The sequence below is a fragment of the Ochotona curzoniae genome, unplaced genomic scaffold, assembly GCF_017591425.1.
Source record: "Ochotona curzoniae isolate NIBS_2020 unplaced genomic scaffold, NIBS_Ocur_1.0 scaffold_2587, whole genome shotgun sequence".
In the NCBI taxonomy this organism is placed as follows: Eukaryota; Metazoa; Chordata; class Mammalia; order Lagomorpha; family Ochotonidae; genus Ochotona; species Ochotona curzoniae.
Window position 1 is genome coordinate 5,265,604 of NW_024467096.1, and position 20,224 is coordinate 5,285,827.

Below are 20,224 nucleotides of genomic sequence, written 5' to 3' on the forward strand. Positions count from 1 at the left end.
TGTGAAAACAACTGTTCCATTGCAACCAAGGCTGCAAGGAATTTCCCACTGCATGGCAAGGCCCCGTGGATGTTTCTGCATCCACCTGAAGGCAGTTCCACCTCCCTTTGCATGGATACCGGACAACCTGCTAAGATTTCTGTAATCTATTTATGCATTGTCTGCCACTGAGTTACTATCAATGTGAGTTTGAAGTTGATGTTGCTGATACAGTCCCTAACAAAAGGGCCTTTTACTAATCATGATGTCTCAGCGGGCCCCATTGATCATATGTTAATCTAGGATCTAGCAGGAACCTATGCTTAGGGTTTTCCTCCCCCATTGACCATATGCTAATCAAGGGTGTTAAGTTCCTAGGCGTAGTAGGAATCTATTCTTTCCCTCTTTCCTTGATCTTTAGGTTCCTCCTTCTGTGACGCATTTTCTCCCTTAACTGATTCAAGACTAAACTGTAGGACGAGGACTGTACTAGGAATGTGTTATTGATCGATATGTACCATCTATTGAGAACTTCCTGACCACAGGATTATGACGGCTGATATCCTGCCTCAAGGTGAAACAATTGGCAGAATTATCCTTAGGAATGCCCACTTGTCCAGGTGTGAAAAGTCTGCGCCATCCTTTGTGACTGCTTCTGTATAAATAAAGTACACAGCTTTCTGGTACTGTCCATTATGATCCTGAAATTGTAGTGGTCCGTTTCTTTTCTATGCTTATTCCATGCATCCTTCTCAAGTTCCGAACTTGCCTAGAGCTGGACTCCAGCAAGCAATAAGAAATATAAGTTACTTACAAAAATTATTTCAAAGGCAGAGAACCTTTCACTAGCCAGCTTTAGGTGAGGCCACAGCCAAGAGTTGGGAACTCCATCTCAGTCTCACACATGGGTGATAGGGAGCCAAGCAACTCCTTTCAGTGTCTTCCCCAGCATAATAGAGCTGGACTGGAAGCGGTTCAGACGGAACTCAAAATGGCACACTCACATGGAATTCAATGACCCAAGCAGTGGTTTAACTCACTATATAACAAGTTACTAATCAAGGGTGAGTATAGAAAAAAGACATTTCGGGCTGGCGTGATAGTGTAGCGGTTGAGGTCCTCGTCTTAAACGCTCCATGATCCCATATGGGCGCCAGTTCTAATCTCAGCAGCCCCACTTCCCATCCAGATTCTTGCTTGTGGCCTGGGAAAGCAGTTGAGGACAGCCCAAAGCCTTGGCACCTTACACCCACGTAGGAGACCCAGAAAGAAGTTCCTGGCTCCTGGCTTCGGTTTGGTGCAGTACCAGGTCAGTTGGGGAGTGAATCACTGGATGGAAGATCTTCCTCTCTGTCTCTCCTTCTCTCTATACATCTGCCTTTCCAATAATAATAAATAAATCTTTAAAAAAAAAAAAAGACATTTCAAATACAATCTCAAAACAAAAACAAAAAACAAAAAAGTTCTCCAGTGAGACATTCTCAGAAAAACAGGGAAGAAATTAAGGAGGATGAAGATGTAAAGTACAGGAATAAGAGCAATCAACCTAGAATAAACAAAGCTGGACAGCAGCACTGGAGCACAACCAGCCCATTGGAGAAGGGAAATAAAAGGGACGGGTGCAGAAGATAGGGAAGGGAGAGACTGATAGTTAACTGGTATGACCAGAAATGCTGCAGGAAAGGGCGTGGAATTTGCCACACACGCTTTAAAAAGCTAAGGAAATATGAGGAATTAGTATTCTAGAAAATAACAAAATAAAGTCTGGAGCTGTGGCATAGCTAGTTAGGCCTCAGCCTGCACTGCCAGCATACCATATGAGCACTGGTTTCAGTTTCAGCTGATCCACTCCCAGTTCTCTGCTAATGTGTCTTGAAAAGCCGTGTAAGATGGCCAAAGTGCTTGGGCCCCTGCACCCACATGGGAGACTTGGAAGAAGATCCTGTCTCCTGGTTTCAGAACAGTCCAGCTCTGGCCACTGTGCCTGTTGGGGAGTGAAGCAGGAGATGGAAGACCTATCTATTTCTCTATCTCTCCTTCTCTCTCTGTAACTTTGCCTTTCAAGTAAAAATAAATCAATCTTAAAAAGAAAATGACAAAATGATGTATAAGGAAGAAAAAAAATACAGCAAATTGACTTGGCAGGGAATAATATTTACACAAAAATAGTAATGTAAATAGCAAATAATGATTGAAATAAGCATGATAAAAGTACACTGCAAAGGGCATAGTGTGGTAGCCTAGCAGCTAAAGTCCTCGCCTTGATTGCTCCAGGATCCTATATGGCCACTTGTCCATATCCTGGCTGCCCCAATTCCCATCCAGCTTTCTGCTTGTAGCCTGGGAAAGCAGTCAAGGACGACCCAAAGCCTTGGGACCCTGCACCCACATGGGAGACCTGGGAGAAGCTCCTGGCTCCTGGCTTCGGTTTGGCGCAGCTGCAGCCATTGCAGCCACTTGGGGAGCAAATCAGCGGATGGAAGAGCTTTCTGTATCTCTTTCTATCACCTTCTTTCTGTAAATCTGACTTTCCAACAAAAATAAATCTTAAAAAAAAAACTACACTGGGGAAACATGGGATGAAGGAAGTCAAGGTAGAACATGGTAATAGCATGTGGAACTAAAACTTTAAGGACAAAGCCAGCAATAGCTGCAGAAACATATTATTTAGAAATAAGTTAGTAAATGCCACTTGAAAGAATCAAAAGACTTTAATGAAAGCAGATGTTTCCGGTGCAGGAGGTCTGATATACAGGAATGTTATTATTCATTTTAGGCTTTTTAATATTTTTGAATTATGAAATATACTATTAATAAAAATGCAATTGAAAATCGAAATAGCAATATGCAAAACATGGGATCTACCTAGTGTTGCAGGTTAGAGGCTTTCAATAGATACACAGACGTTTCCACACTAACTTGTGTAAGCTGTCGTTTAACTGAATATGCTAAGATTGCAAAATACGCTATCAAAAAACATTTAAATTCTGTGTGGCTCACAATTTTTTAGGTAGTGAACATTTAAAATAAGACACAGAAAATTATTACTCTGTAATTGTCACCTGAACCCTCAATTTTCATTTTCATCAAAACTCCAATGCTTTTATTAACTGAGTTCTTATTAAACTAACATTACGTGAATAAACCCTTAAAAACAATCACAGTGAGTGAGTCCTGGGTAGGAGGGCAACACCGGAAATTGTGGGTTAAAAAGTCATATGTCATAATGTAGGGGCTTTTTTTCTTTCCTTTTAAAAAAAGATTATTTTTTTTTATAATATATAAAAAGCTATAGAGATCTGTAGGAAGGAGAGACAGAGAGAAGTATCTCCCATTCACTGGTTTACTTCCCAAGTGCTCACAACAGCTATAGCTGAGCTAAACAGAAGCCAGAAGCCAAGAGCTTCTTCTGGTCTCCCACGTGGGTGAAGGGTCCCAAAGTACTGGGTCATCCTCAGCTGCTTTCCCAGGCCACACAGGGAGCTGGCTGGGAACTGGAGCAGCTGGGACATGAACCAGCGCCCATGAGATCCTGGTGCTTGAAGGGAGAAAATTAGTTAATGAGCCATTACACTGGGCAAGAATTTGGAGGATCACTGTCAGGAAAGCACCTTTGAAAGACTCCTTATCTTTCACATGTACATTCTGAAATGTTTACACATGAATTACAGATGTAATGTCTTCGAGTTGAAGACAGGATTGGAAGGAAGTGGGTGAGGGGATAGATGAAACAAAAGCTGGCATGAGCAGAAGGCTGTTGTAGTCAGCTGATGGCTACACAGAGGTTCAGTATATATGAAACAAAATGAAAGGAATATTTATTCTGAACCCAATAAAACAATGGCTCTCCCATTTTCACTTTCTTTTATTGGTTTTTATTTCATGAATTTGTACCTAGGAGATACTGCTAAAAGTGTACCTAACTAAGCATTTTCATTATTCAAATACACATACCAGAGTGTACAGTCAGCCTAACATGACTAGTCTCTCATCCTATTCATCATCCATTCTACATGCAATTTCCAAATCTCTGATCATTTTTAGTGAATTTTAAAGTTAAGGCCACCTCCAAGTCCATTTTTAAAATCAGTGACGCCTTTATCAAAATATTGTATGTCCTCCAATCATATTTATCATGAGTAAATATGTAAGTAAACTATATAAGCTGACAAGGTCTAAAAATAAAGTCATTGGTTAATAGTAATCAAAAACTTTAACTGAAGAGTCAATTAAAAGCTACACTGATTCAGACAACATTATTAAACGACCATTAGACCTCAAATACTAGCCCTAATGCCTACATTTTTGTCATGTGTCAAACAGCCTAAGAGATCTTTAAAAGATAAATAATGACTAAGCATTTCCATTTCTTACCTTCAGGCAAACGTACTAAATGATTTCTTCTTACATTAAGGTCTCTCAAGGCCTCCAGATTACCAATTTGGGAAGGTATAGTTTGAATTTCATTGCAGCTTACGTCCTATTTGAAAAAATACAAAGATGCTTTGAACTATATGCAAAGTGAGATTACAGAAAAAAATGTCAATGGTCTTTCCCAGTTACAAAAAACAAACAAAAATTTGGGATTCAGTGTCCAAGAATACTTTCACAGTTTGTACTGATACTTAATTTTTTAAAGATTTATTTGAAAGGCAGATTTACATAGAGGAGAAGAGACAGATCTTCTATCTGCTGGTTTACTCTCCAAATGTCCATAACAGCCAGAGCTGGGCTGATATGAATCAGGGAGCCAGGAGTTTCTTTTGGGTGTCCCACATGGGTGCACTGTCCCAAGGCTCTGGGCCATCCCCCTCTTTTCCCAGGCTATTGACAGGGAGCTAGATCAAAAAGGAGCAACCAGGAACTGAACTGGCACTCATATGGGATGCCAGCGCTACAGGGTGGAGGATTCGCCTGTTGAGCCACAGCGCTGGCACCAGGTACTTAATTTTTAAAACTTCAGATTTTGGCAGGTTCTATACATTTCATATAGATCTACATGAAATAACCAGATTAAAACAAATATTCAGGATGTAATTGGTGGTTCAGAATATAAGATCAAATGAAAAAGTTCATGAAAAAGTACAGTACAGAGCCTAGAGATATGGTTTGGGGGTAAAGTGGAGTGGCATTTCATATGAGCACCAGTTTAAGTCCTGGCTACTCCAGTTTTGATTCAGCTCTCTGATAGTGACTGTGGAAAAGCAGTGGAGGATGGCACAAGTCCTTGGGTCCCTGCAGCCTTGTGAAAGACCTGGAAGCAGCTCCTGGCTCTTGCCTTTGCATTGGCCTACCTTTAATCATTGCAGCCATTTGAAGAGTGAACCAGTGGATGAAAGACCTCTAAGTGTCACATGAATCCCTAAAATTCTTCCAACACGTGAGTAAAAGAGTCAATTTATCTACTGCTGGAAAACATCATTTACTTCAGTATGCTTCAGACGCTGTTTTAATTATCTCAAAATATTCTTAGAGAAAACAATGGTAGTTTTGCTTTTTCCCTATCAAGTAGTGACAGAAGCAGAACTAGAAGTAGGCATCTTACTCTGAAGCTCAAGGTATCAAAGTTAAAAGTATTCTAAAAGTTGATGAAAAAGCAATTTTTGTCCAGGGAGAGAGGAAGTTAGGATGCCTCAGAAAGACCTTCAGGAGGCAATCAGGAGTTTCAGGGTTGTCAATTCTTACCCTGCCACAAGATCTTCCTAATGGAGGTAAAATTAATCTCCTTTACAGAAAACTAAAAAATCTAAATATGGTGGCCTAGAATCTGGACTCCAGATTTATGTGTGAATTTTCACAAGTAATCTCTGATGTTTATAATCTACCTGTAAAAAAGATTGCTCCCTGTACCAACTAGAGTGTATGTTCATCATGGTTAATAATCCCGCAATAATTACCTTTCCAAACCTCAATAGACCTAACTATATTTAACCATTTCAGAAATAAAAGCATGGACCTTGGAATTAAAATAGTTTGATTTTAAGTTGTACCTTGACTATGTAACATTTGGGCTATTTAGCCTGACTACTGGTTTTCTCTCATAAAATGAACATCATATGTACCCAACTCATAATATGAGTGTGATGACTGAGAAAAGACTTAATCCATCTAATAATTACTCAAGGTGGTGGTTTCTTATCTGTAATTTAAAAGGAGTGGTAACTGACAGATTTTCATTAAATGTTTTAGTATTTGAAAATACACGGAGTAGGGGCCAGAACTGAGACACAGTGGGTAAAGCTGCTGCCTGGCATGCCAGTATCCCATATAAGCGCAGGTTTGTGTGACTCAACTTCCAATCCAGATCCCTGCTAAATGTCTGGGGAAAGCAGTAGATGATGGTCCAAGTGAGTGGGCCCTTGCTATCTGTGTGAGAGACCTGAAAGAAACTCCAAGTTTTTGGCTTTGACCTGTTCTTGGCTGGAATGCATCTTTGGGGCCATCTGAGGAATGAACCAGCAGACAGAGACCTCTCTATGTCTCTCTGTCTGTCTCTGTAACTCTAACTTACAAATAAATAAGTAAATTTAAAAAAAAAAAAAGAATATTGGAGGGGTCAACACCGTGTAATAGCATGGTAATCTTCTGCCTGTGGTGCTGGCATCCGATATGGGCACCAGTTCATGTTCCAGCTACTCCATTTCTGATCCAGCTCCCTGCTAATAGCCTGGGAAAGCACTGGGGAATAGCCTAAGGGCTTGGGCCCTATAGCTATGTTGAAAACCTGAAGAAGCACATAATTCCCAGTTTTGGACTGGCCCAGCTCCAGCCACTACAACCATTTGGAAAGTGAACCAGCGGATGGAACAACTCTTGTCTCTTCGTAATTCTGACTTTCAAGTAAAAGTAAATCTTTAAATACATACATTATATATGAGTAAAATATATTTCATATGGGAGATAGATTCTATAGATGGTACATGAGGCAGAACAACAGCAACAACAAAAATCCTGACTTACTTTTTTAAAGATTTATTTACTTCCTACTGAAAAGGCAGACATTCAGAGAGAGATACAGAAAGACCCTCCATCCGCTGGTTCACTCTCCAAGTTTCCGCAACAGCTAGAGCTGAGCTGATCTGAAGCCAGGAGCCAGGAGCTTCTTCCAAGTCTCCTGTATGAGCACAGGGTCTCAAGGTTTTGGGGCATCCTGGACTACCTTCCCAGGCCCCAAGTAAGGAGCTGGATGGGAAGTAGAATGGGGGGACATGAACTGGCACCCACACAGAATCCTGGTGGATGCAAGGCGAGGACTTTAGCCACTAGGCCACCACACCAGGCCCAACTCTGACTTTTATAGTACCCATTTCCTTATAGGACTAACCAAAAATCAGATTACTGATCATACTAACAAATTTATAAATGTATTATTAGCCTAGATCTCAAAATTTTTGTAACACAGAGGTTACTTAATACTAGTCAGAACACAATTCTAATGATATCTTTCCATTCTGTGTGGGCCTATTAAACTGTACTTTCAGTTCTTAATTCTGTGGTAAAGCACTTGAGTACTGCCCATTCAGTAAAAGATCATTGTCAATACTGGGAAATACTGATAAAACACATCTAATAGATTACACAAGGGCATGGTATATCTATAGAGATTGTATTCCAACAAATATTAACTTACAAGTTCTGTCAAATATCTGAGTTGTCCAATTTCTTCTGGAAGGGAGACCAATTTGTTATTACTAGCAATTAAGACTTTCAATGGTAAATTACACAAGTGCACTGGCAATGTTGACAGCTGGTTTCGACTAAATGAGCAAATTGAAAAAGAGCAAAGTTAGAGCCCAATACCGGAAAGTTTCCATTCTAGACTCAATAAAACAATAAATATGAGAAGTACAAGGAATAAACAGGATATCATATTTGAATTCTTGTCCTCCCTTTGTGGTTTTAGGCACACCATTAAACTCATCCACATGTTACAAAGATTCCTCATGTAAACTGAGAGTCTTAATTTCCCTATCATCTATGTTAGGGGGTTCATGGACAATGTAAATAACAAAGTATTATAAAAACACATTATTTTATTAAAACAAAATCTATGGGAAAAAAAAATGACCTTAAAAAGTAGTACTCAACTCTCAATGTTCCTTCTAAACAAGTTGTAAATGTAAAATCCTTTGTAACCTATTTATTTCACTATTACATTAGAACCACTTATACCTACAGTGATTCAAATATGGCTCCATGGAAAACAAGTGGTAATCTATGACTTCATTCATCAACAAAGTAAGGAATTCATTTATTTATATAATAACATGAAAATCAGAACTAAAAATAATAAAACACATCTATATTAGTATAAAAAAAGTTAAAATTTTTCTTAGATTCTACTTCTTAATTCTTATCGTCAATTTCCTTCCTATTCTCAAGATCTTTTGTTCATTTAACTAATTTAAATTATAAGCCTTTAATAGTTCTTAATCCACTAATTACTGTATTCTGAGACATTTATCTGAAGTGAAAAGAAAAACCATTATAATAATTCAGTTTTCTATTGATATTAATTTTATTATGATGAAAAACTTGAAAATATCTGGCAGAAAAAATAGATTTTTTTGAAAGTCTGTGAAATGTACAACAAAGTGGTTACACATAAAAATATATCCAAAGAACATCTAATGACACAGAGGAAAAACTCATTTTAAAACTTAACTGAAACTTTAGAAAAACAGAAAGAAAACACCCATAATTATGCAATTATACCACCACCTATAATTATGTAAGCCAGATACAAAATTTGATGAATTTCCTTTACACTTTTTTGGGTGAATTTTCTCCAATGAACATTTTTATAGTGAAATAAAACAACGAAAGTGTTTCTTGTACAATGTTTATAAAGATGAATAAATTTATAAATTTATAAAAAGATGAATAAATACATGATCAACTCAGATCTTAATAGGTAACAACACTAGAACCAAATGAAAGAATTTCAGTATCTACTATTCTTATTTGAAAAAGCTAATTTGAAATTGTAATTGGAGAATCATTGTTACTACACAGCTGCAAGCTTACTAGGCTAACAGCTAGTCGGGCTTGTAACTTCTACGGGGTTAAAAGATAAATGGAACAAACTGCAGGGACATAGGAAATATGGTTAGCATCCCTACAGCTTATACAGAAAACGCTAACAAAAGTAAAAAATATAAATATTCATGAATATTTTAGTGAGAGAGATGAGAAAATCTGAATGAAAAGAAGTCATATTCTTACCTAATATTTAAAAATGTTAGAGCTTGTAGATTTAGTATTGCCTCTGGAATATACCGAATACAATTTTGGTACAAGTTGAGATTTTCAAGAGAAACAAAGTGACAGGCTTCTATAGGAATCTCTGAGAGGCGATTTCTTGACAGGTCTGAAAAACAGGAAAGTTCAAAATAAGTCCTTGGAACTTCATTTTAACATGTCTTTAAGTCTGCTGTTGGAAAATGCTGATTCCTTTTGAATTCCTATGTAAACTAAGAAACAAAGCAAATTATTACTATATGAAGTAATAGAAATATTTACCAAAGATATCAGATAGAAAATCAACATACAAAAATCAATTTTATTTTTTTACTTATCATATATGAGAAAAAAATAGGATGTGTTGTCTGTAGTATAACCTGTTGGACCATATGCCTGTCTTGGCTAATCTTAATTTTCTGTGCCATGTAACCTAATATATTCAGGTTACAGTCACTTTCAAAGAACTGTAATTTGGTCCTCCACATGTCTGAACTTTCTAAAACAGAAGCATACAAGCATACTTTCTGTGTATACTTGTGTATCTAACATCTGAGATTCCTCCATGTAATGGCACATTGCATTTTCATTATCTTCACAGTATTTGGCTAGATGAATGATGCTCAGTTGCTCAGTTTATTTATACTTTATACTAATATTTTAATTGTAAACCAATCTCTACATACATACACACAATTTTCAAAAGGCTTGTGGAAAATATACACTATCTGGGCCCGGCGCAGTGGCGCAGTGGTTAAGGTCCTCGCCTTGCACGCCCGGGATCCCATATGGGCGCCAGTTCTATCCCGGCAGCCCCGCTTCCTGTCCAGCTCCCTGCCTGTGGCCCGGGAAAGCAGTCGAGGACAGCCCAAAGCTTTGGGACCCTGCACCTGTGCGGGAGACCCGGAAGAGTCTCATGGCTTCAGATCGGCATAGTATCGGCCGTTGCACTCACTTGGTGAGTGAATCATTGGATGGAAGATCTTTCTCTCTATCTCTCCTCTCTGTATATCCGCCTTTCCAATAAAACATAATAAAAATAAATCTTTAAAAAAAAAAGAAAATATACACTATCATTTAAATTTTTTTTTAACTTTTTATTTGAAAGGCAGATCTGCAGAGAGAAGGTGAGACAGAGAGGGATCCTCTATCTGTTGTTGGAATCTCCAAAGGGTCTCTGATGTGCGTGCAGGAGCCCAAGCACTTGCTCCATCTTCCATTGCTTTCCTCGGCACATTAGCAGTGGGGTCAAGGGTCAAGCCAGTGTAAATTTATTTTTTAATTATTCAAGAAGCAAACATGGAAAGACAGGTGATAGTGAGCTCCCATCTGCGGGTCCACTCCCCAAATACCTGCCATAGTTTGGGGGCAGGAAATGCAACCTGGATCTTCATCTCCTATGAGTGCTAGAAGGTCAGTTACTTGAGATATCCCCGCTGTCTCCCACAGCCTGCACTGGCAAGAAGAGGGACTGTGGAGTTGAAAGTGAGAGCTGAACTCAGGCACACTGATGGGGACACGGTAACTTAATCACAGGGCTGAACGCCCACCCTAAAGTATTATCTTTTATCTTCATTTCCTCACAAATAGAAAGTCCCTTCACATCTAGAAGTAAAAATACTGTGTGTTGATACAATGTATTGATTACTCAATACTATATCAATTAATTCTATAATGTTGTAAATTGTTGTTGATGTTGTGCTGGGGCTTCTAATTGATTGGGACGATATTCTGCCAGCTCTACCTTCAGATCAGAGAAGGTCTCCCCAAGAAACTGTTGAACTTATCTGGACAACAAGACACTGGACTCTATGCTTGGTATATGATTGCAATGAAAGAATCTTGACTTAATTTGAACTGTAATACTGCAACTAGATGGAGGAATCCACCAAGGGGGGAGGGCACGAGGAGCGGATGGGGGACTCCCAGAGCCTATGAATCTGTGTTACATAATGCAACGTAATTAATAAAAAAAAAATACCGTGTGTTTTTGACATGACTGAATGGCAAAGCTGTACCAAATTACAAATTACAGCAGGGCACAGCGTTCTTATGGCTTAAAAAATCCTTGCTAACACCCACAATTAGGAGACAGTTTATTTTAAAAATTATTTTATTTGTTCATTTTATCTGAAAGAGACAGAGAAACATCTCCCTTTGGAGTTTGAAACAGGCACAGCCACTCTCACATGGAATACAGCATAGCAAGCAGTCTCTTAGCTGCTGTGTTAGACAGCTAATCCCAATGCCTATCTTTAAATATGTATCTAATCCATTCATTTGCCAAGAGTACAGAAACAAACTTTTTTAAATTTTGATGTTGCACCTAAAATCTTTGTTAAATGTTTTTCATTATTTTATACATTGTATCTGGCAGATTTTCTAGGTTGTTTATATCTGCAATTACATACGCTATAAATAATGAAACCTTGATTTTCTACTTTTATTTCTTTATTGTACTGGCAAGGATTTCTAATACATTGTTAAATTTTTTTCCTAACTTTGAAGATCTTTTTATTCCCTATCAGATTGAGGAAATTCCTTTCTGTTCTTATTTGCTAGCTTTTATCAAAAATGAGTGTTTGCAAATTACCTCTTTCTCCAGCTCTTAAAATGATTTTACGATTTTTATATACTTATAGTAATATTGACATTTGCCCTTTACTTCACTATTTTTTTTAATATTTATTTATTTTTGTTGGAAAGGCAAGAGAGAGAGGAAGTAGATTTTCCATCTGTTGGTTCACTCCTCAAATGGCCACATGGCAGGCGCTGAGTTGATCCAAAGTCAGGAGGTGGGACCTCTTCTGGGTCTTTCGCAGGGGTGCAGGGTCCTAAGGCTTTGTGTCATCCTCCACTGCTCTCCCAGATCACAAGTGGGGAACTGGGTGGGAAGTGGAGTAGGTGGGACATGAACTGGCACCCACATGGGATCTTGGCACTTGCAAGAGGAGGATTAACTAATTGAGCCATTGCATTGGACTCTACTTCATTATTCTTGTAGAGTTTTTATTGTTCTCACTAATCTTTTATTCTGTTTCTATTTATTCAATTAATTTTCTAATATTAAAAAATCTTACATTCCTGAATTAAATCCAAGTTACTCATGATACGTCTTCATTCTTCATGTAACTGGATTAAGTTTCTTAATATCTGACTCAAGATATTTTTCACAAGTGATCATGAATATTTCTGGACTATGATTCCCTTTTTGGACACTATCAGCATCTGAGGCCAATATTGTGGTTGCTAACATGGTGAAATTTAGTTTGAGCATATTCCTATGTTTTGTAATTAAAAATTAAAAAAAAACTTGTTATGTGTGTGAGAGCGAACAAGCAAGCAAGCAAGCTTCCACCTGCTGGTTCACTTGCCAAATGCCTCCAACAGGTGGGGCTGGTCTGCACTTTAGCAAGAGCTGGAAGCTCAATTCAGGTTCCCAAATAGGTGGTAGGAACCCAATTACCTGAATCATTAAAACTGCCTTTCAATCGCCTCCCAGCAAGCTAGAGTAGGCACTCTCAACCTTGGCACGGGGATTGACATGGTGGCTTACGGGCATAACTCTCCTCCTTGGCACCAGCATTCCATACTGGTGCCAGTTTGAGGAATATCTAATTCTTACTTTCAAGTATCAGGTACTTCAATGAAGGATGTGTGTTTTAACTGGCAACATTATTAAGTGCCAAGCTAAATACCTACCCCACAATTAGCTTTTCCTTTTCTGTTGGCCGAAAGGGTTTATTTTGGTTTCAAATTACTTCTTTTTCTAAATATATTTTTATTTTGAATTTTGAATTATGTGGTACAATTTCATATAGGCTGGGATTCCCCCCAGAAACTCCCACCCTCGACGGATTTTCCCCATTATACTACAATGGTGTAGTCCTTCACAAGGAATCTTTATTCTATCAGTCTCTTATCTGAGTTGACTGAAAGGGTTTATTTCGGTTTCAAATTATTTCTTTAAAAAAAAAAAAGTTTTCTAGAATAGAATTAATTGCTGAAGTTATCTTGGCTTGAATTTTTCTACGAACAAAAATTCTCCAATACTTACTTAATTTAAAAAATATTTCTAAGACTATTTTAAGTTTTATGTATCTTCTTGAATTAATTTTAAGAATTTGTTGTCTAGGGGGCCCGATGCAGCAGCCTAGCAGCTAAAGTGCTCATGCCAGCATCCCATATGGGCGCCGGTTCTAATCCCAACGGCCCTACTTCCCATCCAGCTCCCTGCTTGTGGTCTGGGAAAGCAGTCAAGGATATCCAAAGTCCTGGGACCCTGCACCTGAATGGGAGACCTGGAAGAAGCTCCTGGCTCCTGGCTTTGGATTGGTACAGCTCCGGCCATTGCTGCCTGTTTAGGGCGTCAATCAGTGGATGGAAGATCTTCCTATGCCTCCTTCTCTCTGTATATCTGGCTTTTCAATAACAAGAAAATAAAATCTTAAAAAAAGATCTAGCAATTTGCTGTTTTATCATTTCAAAAAAATTTATTAACATAGTTATAGTATCCTCTTTTTTCCCATAAAACTAAGATGTCTTTTTGGGTTTTTTAAAAAATTTATTTTATTAATTTGAAAGAAAAAGTCACAAAGACAAAGGAGAATACAGAGAAAGAGAGATCTTCATCCTCTGGCTCACTCTCCAACTGACGTGTGGGGCTGGGCAGGGTGAAGCCAAGAGCCGGGTGTCTCTTGGGGGTCTCCCATGTGAGAGCAGGGACCCCAGCATTTGGGCCTTCTTCTGCTGCGCTATCAGGCATATTTAGCATGGAGCTGGAACAGGCGCAGCATCTGGGACTTGAACCAGCATCCATATGAGATGCCAACTTTGCAGGCACTGGTTTAACTAATTATACCACAATGACAGGCTCCTTTATTCATTTTTAATTAAACATTTTAAAAGAAGAATTTCTATTTTATTTTATTTTTAGTAGAAGGTCAGGGTTATAGAGAAAGAGGGAGAGACAGCACTCTTTCCTCCACTACCACAATGGCCGCAACCTGGCCAGTCTGAAGCCAGGAGCTTCTTCAAGGCCTCCCATTTGGGTGAAGAGGCTCAAGGCCTTTGGATCATTCTCCACTGCCTCTGTAGACCATTAGCAAGGAGTCTGATGGAAGTGGAGCAGCTGGGACTGGAGTTCTGGGAAGTCAAAACTGCAGAAATGGGTGCAAAATTAGCTTGCTTTGCCACCACCTTTAACTGGACATTTTTATAACATCTGTAGTGATGTACCCTATTTTCATTTTTGACTGTGGGTATTTGTACCTTCTTTATTGATCACTCTAATCACAGACTTACACATACCCCCCGAGTTTTACTAAAGTATCAATTTTGGCTTTATTAATCCTGTTCATTACATGGTTTTTATTCTATTAACTTTTGTTCTGCACTTACCATCTTCCTTCTATAGCAAGGCATGTACTGATGTTTTTCTAGGTTATTGAGGGGATGCTGCTGTAGTTTGAACAGGGTTTGGCTCCGGAACTCAAACACATATTTAATCCCAGTCACAGTTAATGGTACTGAGGGGGTGAAACTTGGTTTAATTACAGTGTTTCTGAGGCTGGAACAGTGTGAGGTATTTGAGACACTGGAAGGTAGATCTCCCAAGAGCTGGTAGTAAAGGCCTAGTTGGGACCTACCGTGCTCTCAGCTTCTCAGCCTGCATGGAACTGCTCCCCTACACACCGGCCACTGCCAGCCTCCAGCTACACTAGAAGGGATGGTACCAGCACAACTTTGGACTGGGAACCTCTAAAACCATGAGCCAATTCAAACTTCTTTCGCGCCCGGCACGATAACGTAATGGCTAAAGTCCTTGCCTTGCAGGCGTCAGGATCCCACCCATATGAGCTCCGGTTCTAATCCCCGCGGCTCCACTTCCCATCCAGCTTCCTGCCTGTGCCCTGGAAAAGCAGTCTGATGGCCTTGGGATCCTGAACCCATGTGGGAGTCCCAGAAGTTCCGGGCTCCTGGCTTCAGATCGGCACAGCTCCAGGCACTGCGGTCACCTGGGGAGTGAACCATAGGACAGAAGATCTTCTTTTCTGTCTCTCCTCCATCCGACTTTCCAATAAAAATAAATAAACCTAAAAAAAAAAAAAAACCCTTCTTTCACAGCTTATTTTAGTTGTAGTAATAAAAAGCTAATATAAATGGTTAGCCCATTAATATATTTTTAAAAAACCTTTTTTTTAAATTTGAGGATCCAGTGATGGCTCAATGGCTAAATCTTTACTTTGCATGTATCAGGATCCCATATGGGCGCCAGTTTATGTCCTGATGGCCCCATCTTCCCATCCAGCTCCCTACTTGTGGCCTGGGAAAGCAGTCAATGATGAACCAAAGCCCTGGGACCCTGTACCCGCGTTGGAGACCTGGTGGAGGCTCCTGGCTCCTGGCTTCAGATAGGCTCAGCTCTGGCCATTACGGCCAGCTGGAGAGTGAACCAGCAGACAGAAGAGCTTTCTGTCTCTTCCTTCTCTCTGTAAAGTTGCCTTTCCAATAAAAACATGTAACTTTTTTTTTAGATTTATTTATATTTATTGCAAAGTCAGTTATACAGAAAAGAGGAGAGACAGAGATGAAGATCTTCTGTCTGATGGGTCACTCCCTAAATGACCGCAACAGCCGGTGCTGCTGCGCCGATCTAAAGCCAGGAGTCAGGAACTTCGTCCGGGTCTCCCACATGGGTGCAGGGTCCCAAGGCTTTGAGCCATCCTCAACTGCTTTCCCAGGCCACATGCAGGGAGCTGGATGGCAAGTGGAGCTGCTGGGACTAGAACCGGCGCCCATATGGGATCCTGGAGCGTTCGAGGCAAGGACTTTAGCTGCTAGGCTACCACACCGGGCCCAAAATATATAAATCTTAGGGAAAAAAAAGTTTTCATTGGAAAGGCAGAGCATAAGCTTGTCCACTGCAGGTGTATGGGGAGGGAAACAGCAGACATAAGCACTCTTCCTCTGTGACTTAGCCTTGGAAGGCTGGGTCACACAGAGGGAGGCAGGAAGGCAAGGGAGGGAGAGAGAATTACATCCATTGGTTTACTCTCCAAAGGCTGCCAAGACACAGGAACAGGGCCGTGAAACAAGGAGCTGAGAATTTTATCTGAGTTTCCCACTGGATGTAGGGGCCTGAGCACTTGGGCCATCTTCCACTGCCTTCCCAGACACATTAGTAGGAAGCCTGATGGGAAATGAAGCAGGTAGGACTTGAATCAGTGTCCATGCAGAATGCCAGCACTGTAGCTGATGACTTGATCCACTAAGCGACAGTACCAGCTCATAAATAAACCTTTAAAAAAAATACCTCAGACAACTATTTTCAAAGATATGAATACATCTTTTTGGTGAATTGAACTTTTAATAATTCTTAAGTCATCTCAGATGAGTAGTACTGCTGTTTACAATGAAGGCTCTGGTTGTTATGGGAGGCATACTCGAAGGTCTCTCTCCACTCTCCAGTTCTGCTGCTGGCTTACATGAGCAGGCTGTCCCACAGCTGCAAGGAAACGAAGTCTAACCAACTGGGGAAGCCGATCCTTCCCTCCAGAAGGATCTTGTGCTTGCAGGAGACAGAGGCCATACCTGAACTCGAAGCAATGTCAGATGCTTTGGGCTGCTATGTTTGTGGTAATTTTTTTTAAAGATTTACTTTATTGATTTGAAAGAAAAACTCACAGAAAGACAGGGAGAGGGAGAAAGATTTTCTATCTTTTGGTTTACTTGCTAAATGCTGCAATCGCTGGGGCTGAATAAGGACAAAACCAGGAACCTGGAACTTCCTTTGGGTCTCCTATGTGGGTGACAGAGGCCCACGTACCTGGGCCTTCTGGGCCTTCTGCTGTTCTCCTAGGCCCATTATCAAGGAGAAGGTTTGGGAGTGGAAGCAGCTTGAAGCAGCACTGGCACCGCAGCAAATGCTGAACAAACTGCCACAATGCCAGCCCTAACGTGCTCTACAGTCACAGTACCTTCTCCCTTCCTTTAATTTCAATCTTACAGGATCTCCATGCTTGAATGTGTTACTTATACACAGTAAATCAATGGCTTTGCTTTTTTCCTCTTGTGTGGCCATCTATTTAACAGAAACAGTTAATATTTAGCAATAATTATGCATACATGACTTGTTAAAGGATTTTGTTATTTGGGATTGATGCGGTTCATTGCCTCGTGACTATGTTTACTCTCTTCGTAGTTAGAGAAACCAACCTGTATTCAAAACACTGAAATGCCAACTAGGCCACTCATGAGCACTTGTAATCTCACTAACCATCGAAAGTCAAACTAAGGAAGTACCCCTGAGGCGGCCAAAGCCAGGACAAGGAATTCAATCTGGACGTCTCTCCTGAGCGGCACAGACCCAGGTACTTGTGCCCCACTGCTACCTGCCAGCGTGTGCACTAGCACGAGGCTGAGCACGGGACTTGAACCCAGGTACTCTGACAGGAGATGCAAGTGTCCCAAGCTGGGTCGTAATTAAAGTGCCAAACATGCACTCCAGTATACTCTACTTTTAAAATCACAGAACAAAAACATATAAATAAGATTATGGGGCTGGCACAGCGGTATAAGCAGGCTAATCCTTCACCTGCAGCACCAAAATCCCATATGGGCATTGGTTCAAGTCCTGGCTGCCCCACTTCTGATCCCGCTCCCAGCTAATGGCCTGGGAAAGCCACGGAAGATGGCCCAAGTCCCTGGGCCCATCCTTGGATTCATGCGGGAAACCTGGTGGAAGCTCCTGGCTCCCAGCTTCAGACCAGACCAGCTCTGCCCATCGTGGCCATTTGGGGAGTGAACCAGTGGATGGAAGATTTCTCTCTTTCTTTGACTTTCATTCTCTCTATAACTCTGATTTTCAAGTAAATAAATCTTCAACAAGTAGAAAAGTTACTTAAAAGTCATATTAAAATGTGTGAAAGTTTCCTTAACCCCCAGCGAGGCTAAATGAGTAGAAAGTGACCGTTGCTCCTTTTGTACCCTCCTTTTGCTTTCACCCACACATACTCTTGACACGACTGTTGTCAAACAGCCTCTTAAATTTCTGCCTCTGGGGTCTGGTACTGTAGCCTGGTGGTTAAAGTCCTTACCTTGCATGTGCCAGGATCCCATATGGGTGCCAGTTTGTGTCCCACATCCCGGATGTTCCACCTCCTGCCCAGCTCCCTGCTCGTGGCCTGGGAAGTAGGGTTGCTGGGATTAGAACTGGTGGCCATTATGGGATTGCAGCGCATTCAAGGTGAGGATTTTCGCTGCTAGGCTACCATGCTGGGCCCCTCTCTCCATCTTTGCCTCTTTCTCTCTAACTTTTGCCTTTTAAATGATCAAATGATTTTTTTTTTTAAAAAAGCAAATTAAGAAGGAATTTCAAAAACACATTAGATTATAACTACAAAATGCTATTTTAAGAATACCCAAACCCCAGGCCCAGCGGCGTGGCCTAGCAGCTAAAGTCCTCGCCTGAACGCCACAGGATCCCATATGGGCGCCAGATCTAATTCCAGCAGCTCCACTTCCCATCCAGCTCCCTGCTTCTGGCCTGGGAAAGCAGTCGAGGAAGGCCCAAAGCTTTGGGACCCTGCACCCGCGTGGGAGACCCGGAAGAAGTTCCTGGATCCTGGCTTCGGATCGGCATAGCATCAGCCGTTGTGCTCACTTGGGGAGCGAATCATTGGACGGAAGATCTTCCTCTCTGTCTCTCCTTCTCTCTGTATATCTGACTTTCCAATAAGTAAATAAATCTTTAAAAAAAAAAAAATACCCAAACCCCAGCTATAGGCGACTGCCTAGGCTGTTTGGTGCCTAGGCAAGTATTACATTGCCAGGACAAAAGCAGCCAAGAGTTGGCTGGGGTTCTGAGCCTGGTTCACGCTAACTCTGTGTTAACTTTATCAGTGTGTAGCATAGTTCCCTATTCCTTAATGTTAAATCTGCAAGACAGTAGAGGAGGGAGTAGACTTCTGCTACCCACTTGCCAGGATCAATGGGCTGGGGTAGGGGGGCAACTAAGAACTTCTGATGTGGGCAGAGATGCAATCACAGGCCTGAGCCAGGCCATTGCACTCTACAGTGTGTGCAAAAGTTGGGTTTGGGGGTGGCATTTCCGGGGACCCTAGAGAAGAGTGCTGTATGCCTTGCCAGGCCGCTGCTCCCACCAGTGCATGCCAGTGCTGTTGCTTGGGGCAGGCTGGGTGGAGAGAGCCAGGGCCTCAGGCCTCCTTGGGCAGGTTGCAGCCTCAGTAGGGCATGCCTGAGAGCTGGAGTAGGGTTAGGGGTGGGGTAGGCTGACACGCTCCCTGGGCCAGGCCACAGCACTCACTGTAGGGAGAGTTCCATCAATGACCTGTGGCATCACCATGCAGCACACCCGTTCACCTCCTAATATCCTCAGACACATCAGGACTTCCGCCCTCAAGGACAAGAACCCCTGAGTGTGTGATCTGGCCTCAGTACACACAATGCATAATCAGACCCCCTATGTTGCTAACTACTAGACAAAGCAGCCAAAAACATTTCACAGTAAAGATGAAAACGCAGATGATGTAGCCACTGGCACTAAGTAGAGGTGCTCCAACTCTTGGGAGGGATCCATTAGATGAGAGAATTCTGAACCCGGAACAGGAAAGTTCTATATGTGTAACTGACAGGAAGTAACTACAGAAGATGTGTGAATTTGCACCCTCCAGCAACCCTGAGACTAAGAGTGGAATATCTCTGTGGGGGGAATGAAATGGGACAGGCAGGCAGCTAGGTCAGTCACAAGCTGCTCTTTATTAAACTCTCCCTGCCGATCAACCACTGATCCCTCCCACAGGATGCACTTCCCCTCACTGGGAACTGGGGGCAGCAATCATGATACCACTTCCTTTCCTAAAACTGTAAGACTGGCAGTGTAGAAGGGCGATCTCTCTCTCTCTCTTTTCCCATCAACCCAGAATGAAAGGAACATTTTCCCACCTCCGACTTTTCCCTTCCTGATCATCTCCGCCCCCAACAT

The 20,224-nt window shown here is 41.2% G+C and overlaps 1 protein-coding gene across 5 annotated transcripts in view; it reads right to left on the bottom strand.

Moving 5' to 3' along the window:
- LOC121171358 (DISP complex protein LRCH3-like) overlaps nt 1–20,224 on the bottom strand; it is a 90,706-nt gene that overhangs the window by 45,323 nt on the left and 25,159 nt on the right. For all 5 annotated transcript variants that reach the window (XM_041003054.1, XM_041003055.1, XM_041003052.1 and 2 more), the window contains exons 2-4: nt 9,205–9,349; nt 7,610–7,736; nt 4,354–4,459 (exon numbers count right to left, since the gene is read on the bottom strand). In XM_041003054.1, coding sequence (XP_040858988.1) covers nt 4,354–4,459; nt 7,610–7,736; nt 9,205–9,349 — 378 coding nt within the window. The remainder of the gene's footprint in view (nt 1–4,353; nt 4,460–7,609; nt 7,737–9,204; nt 9,350–20,224) is intronic.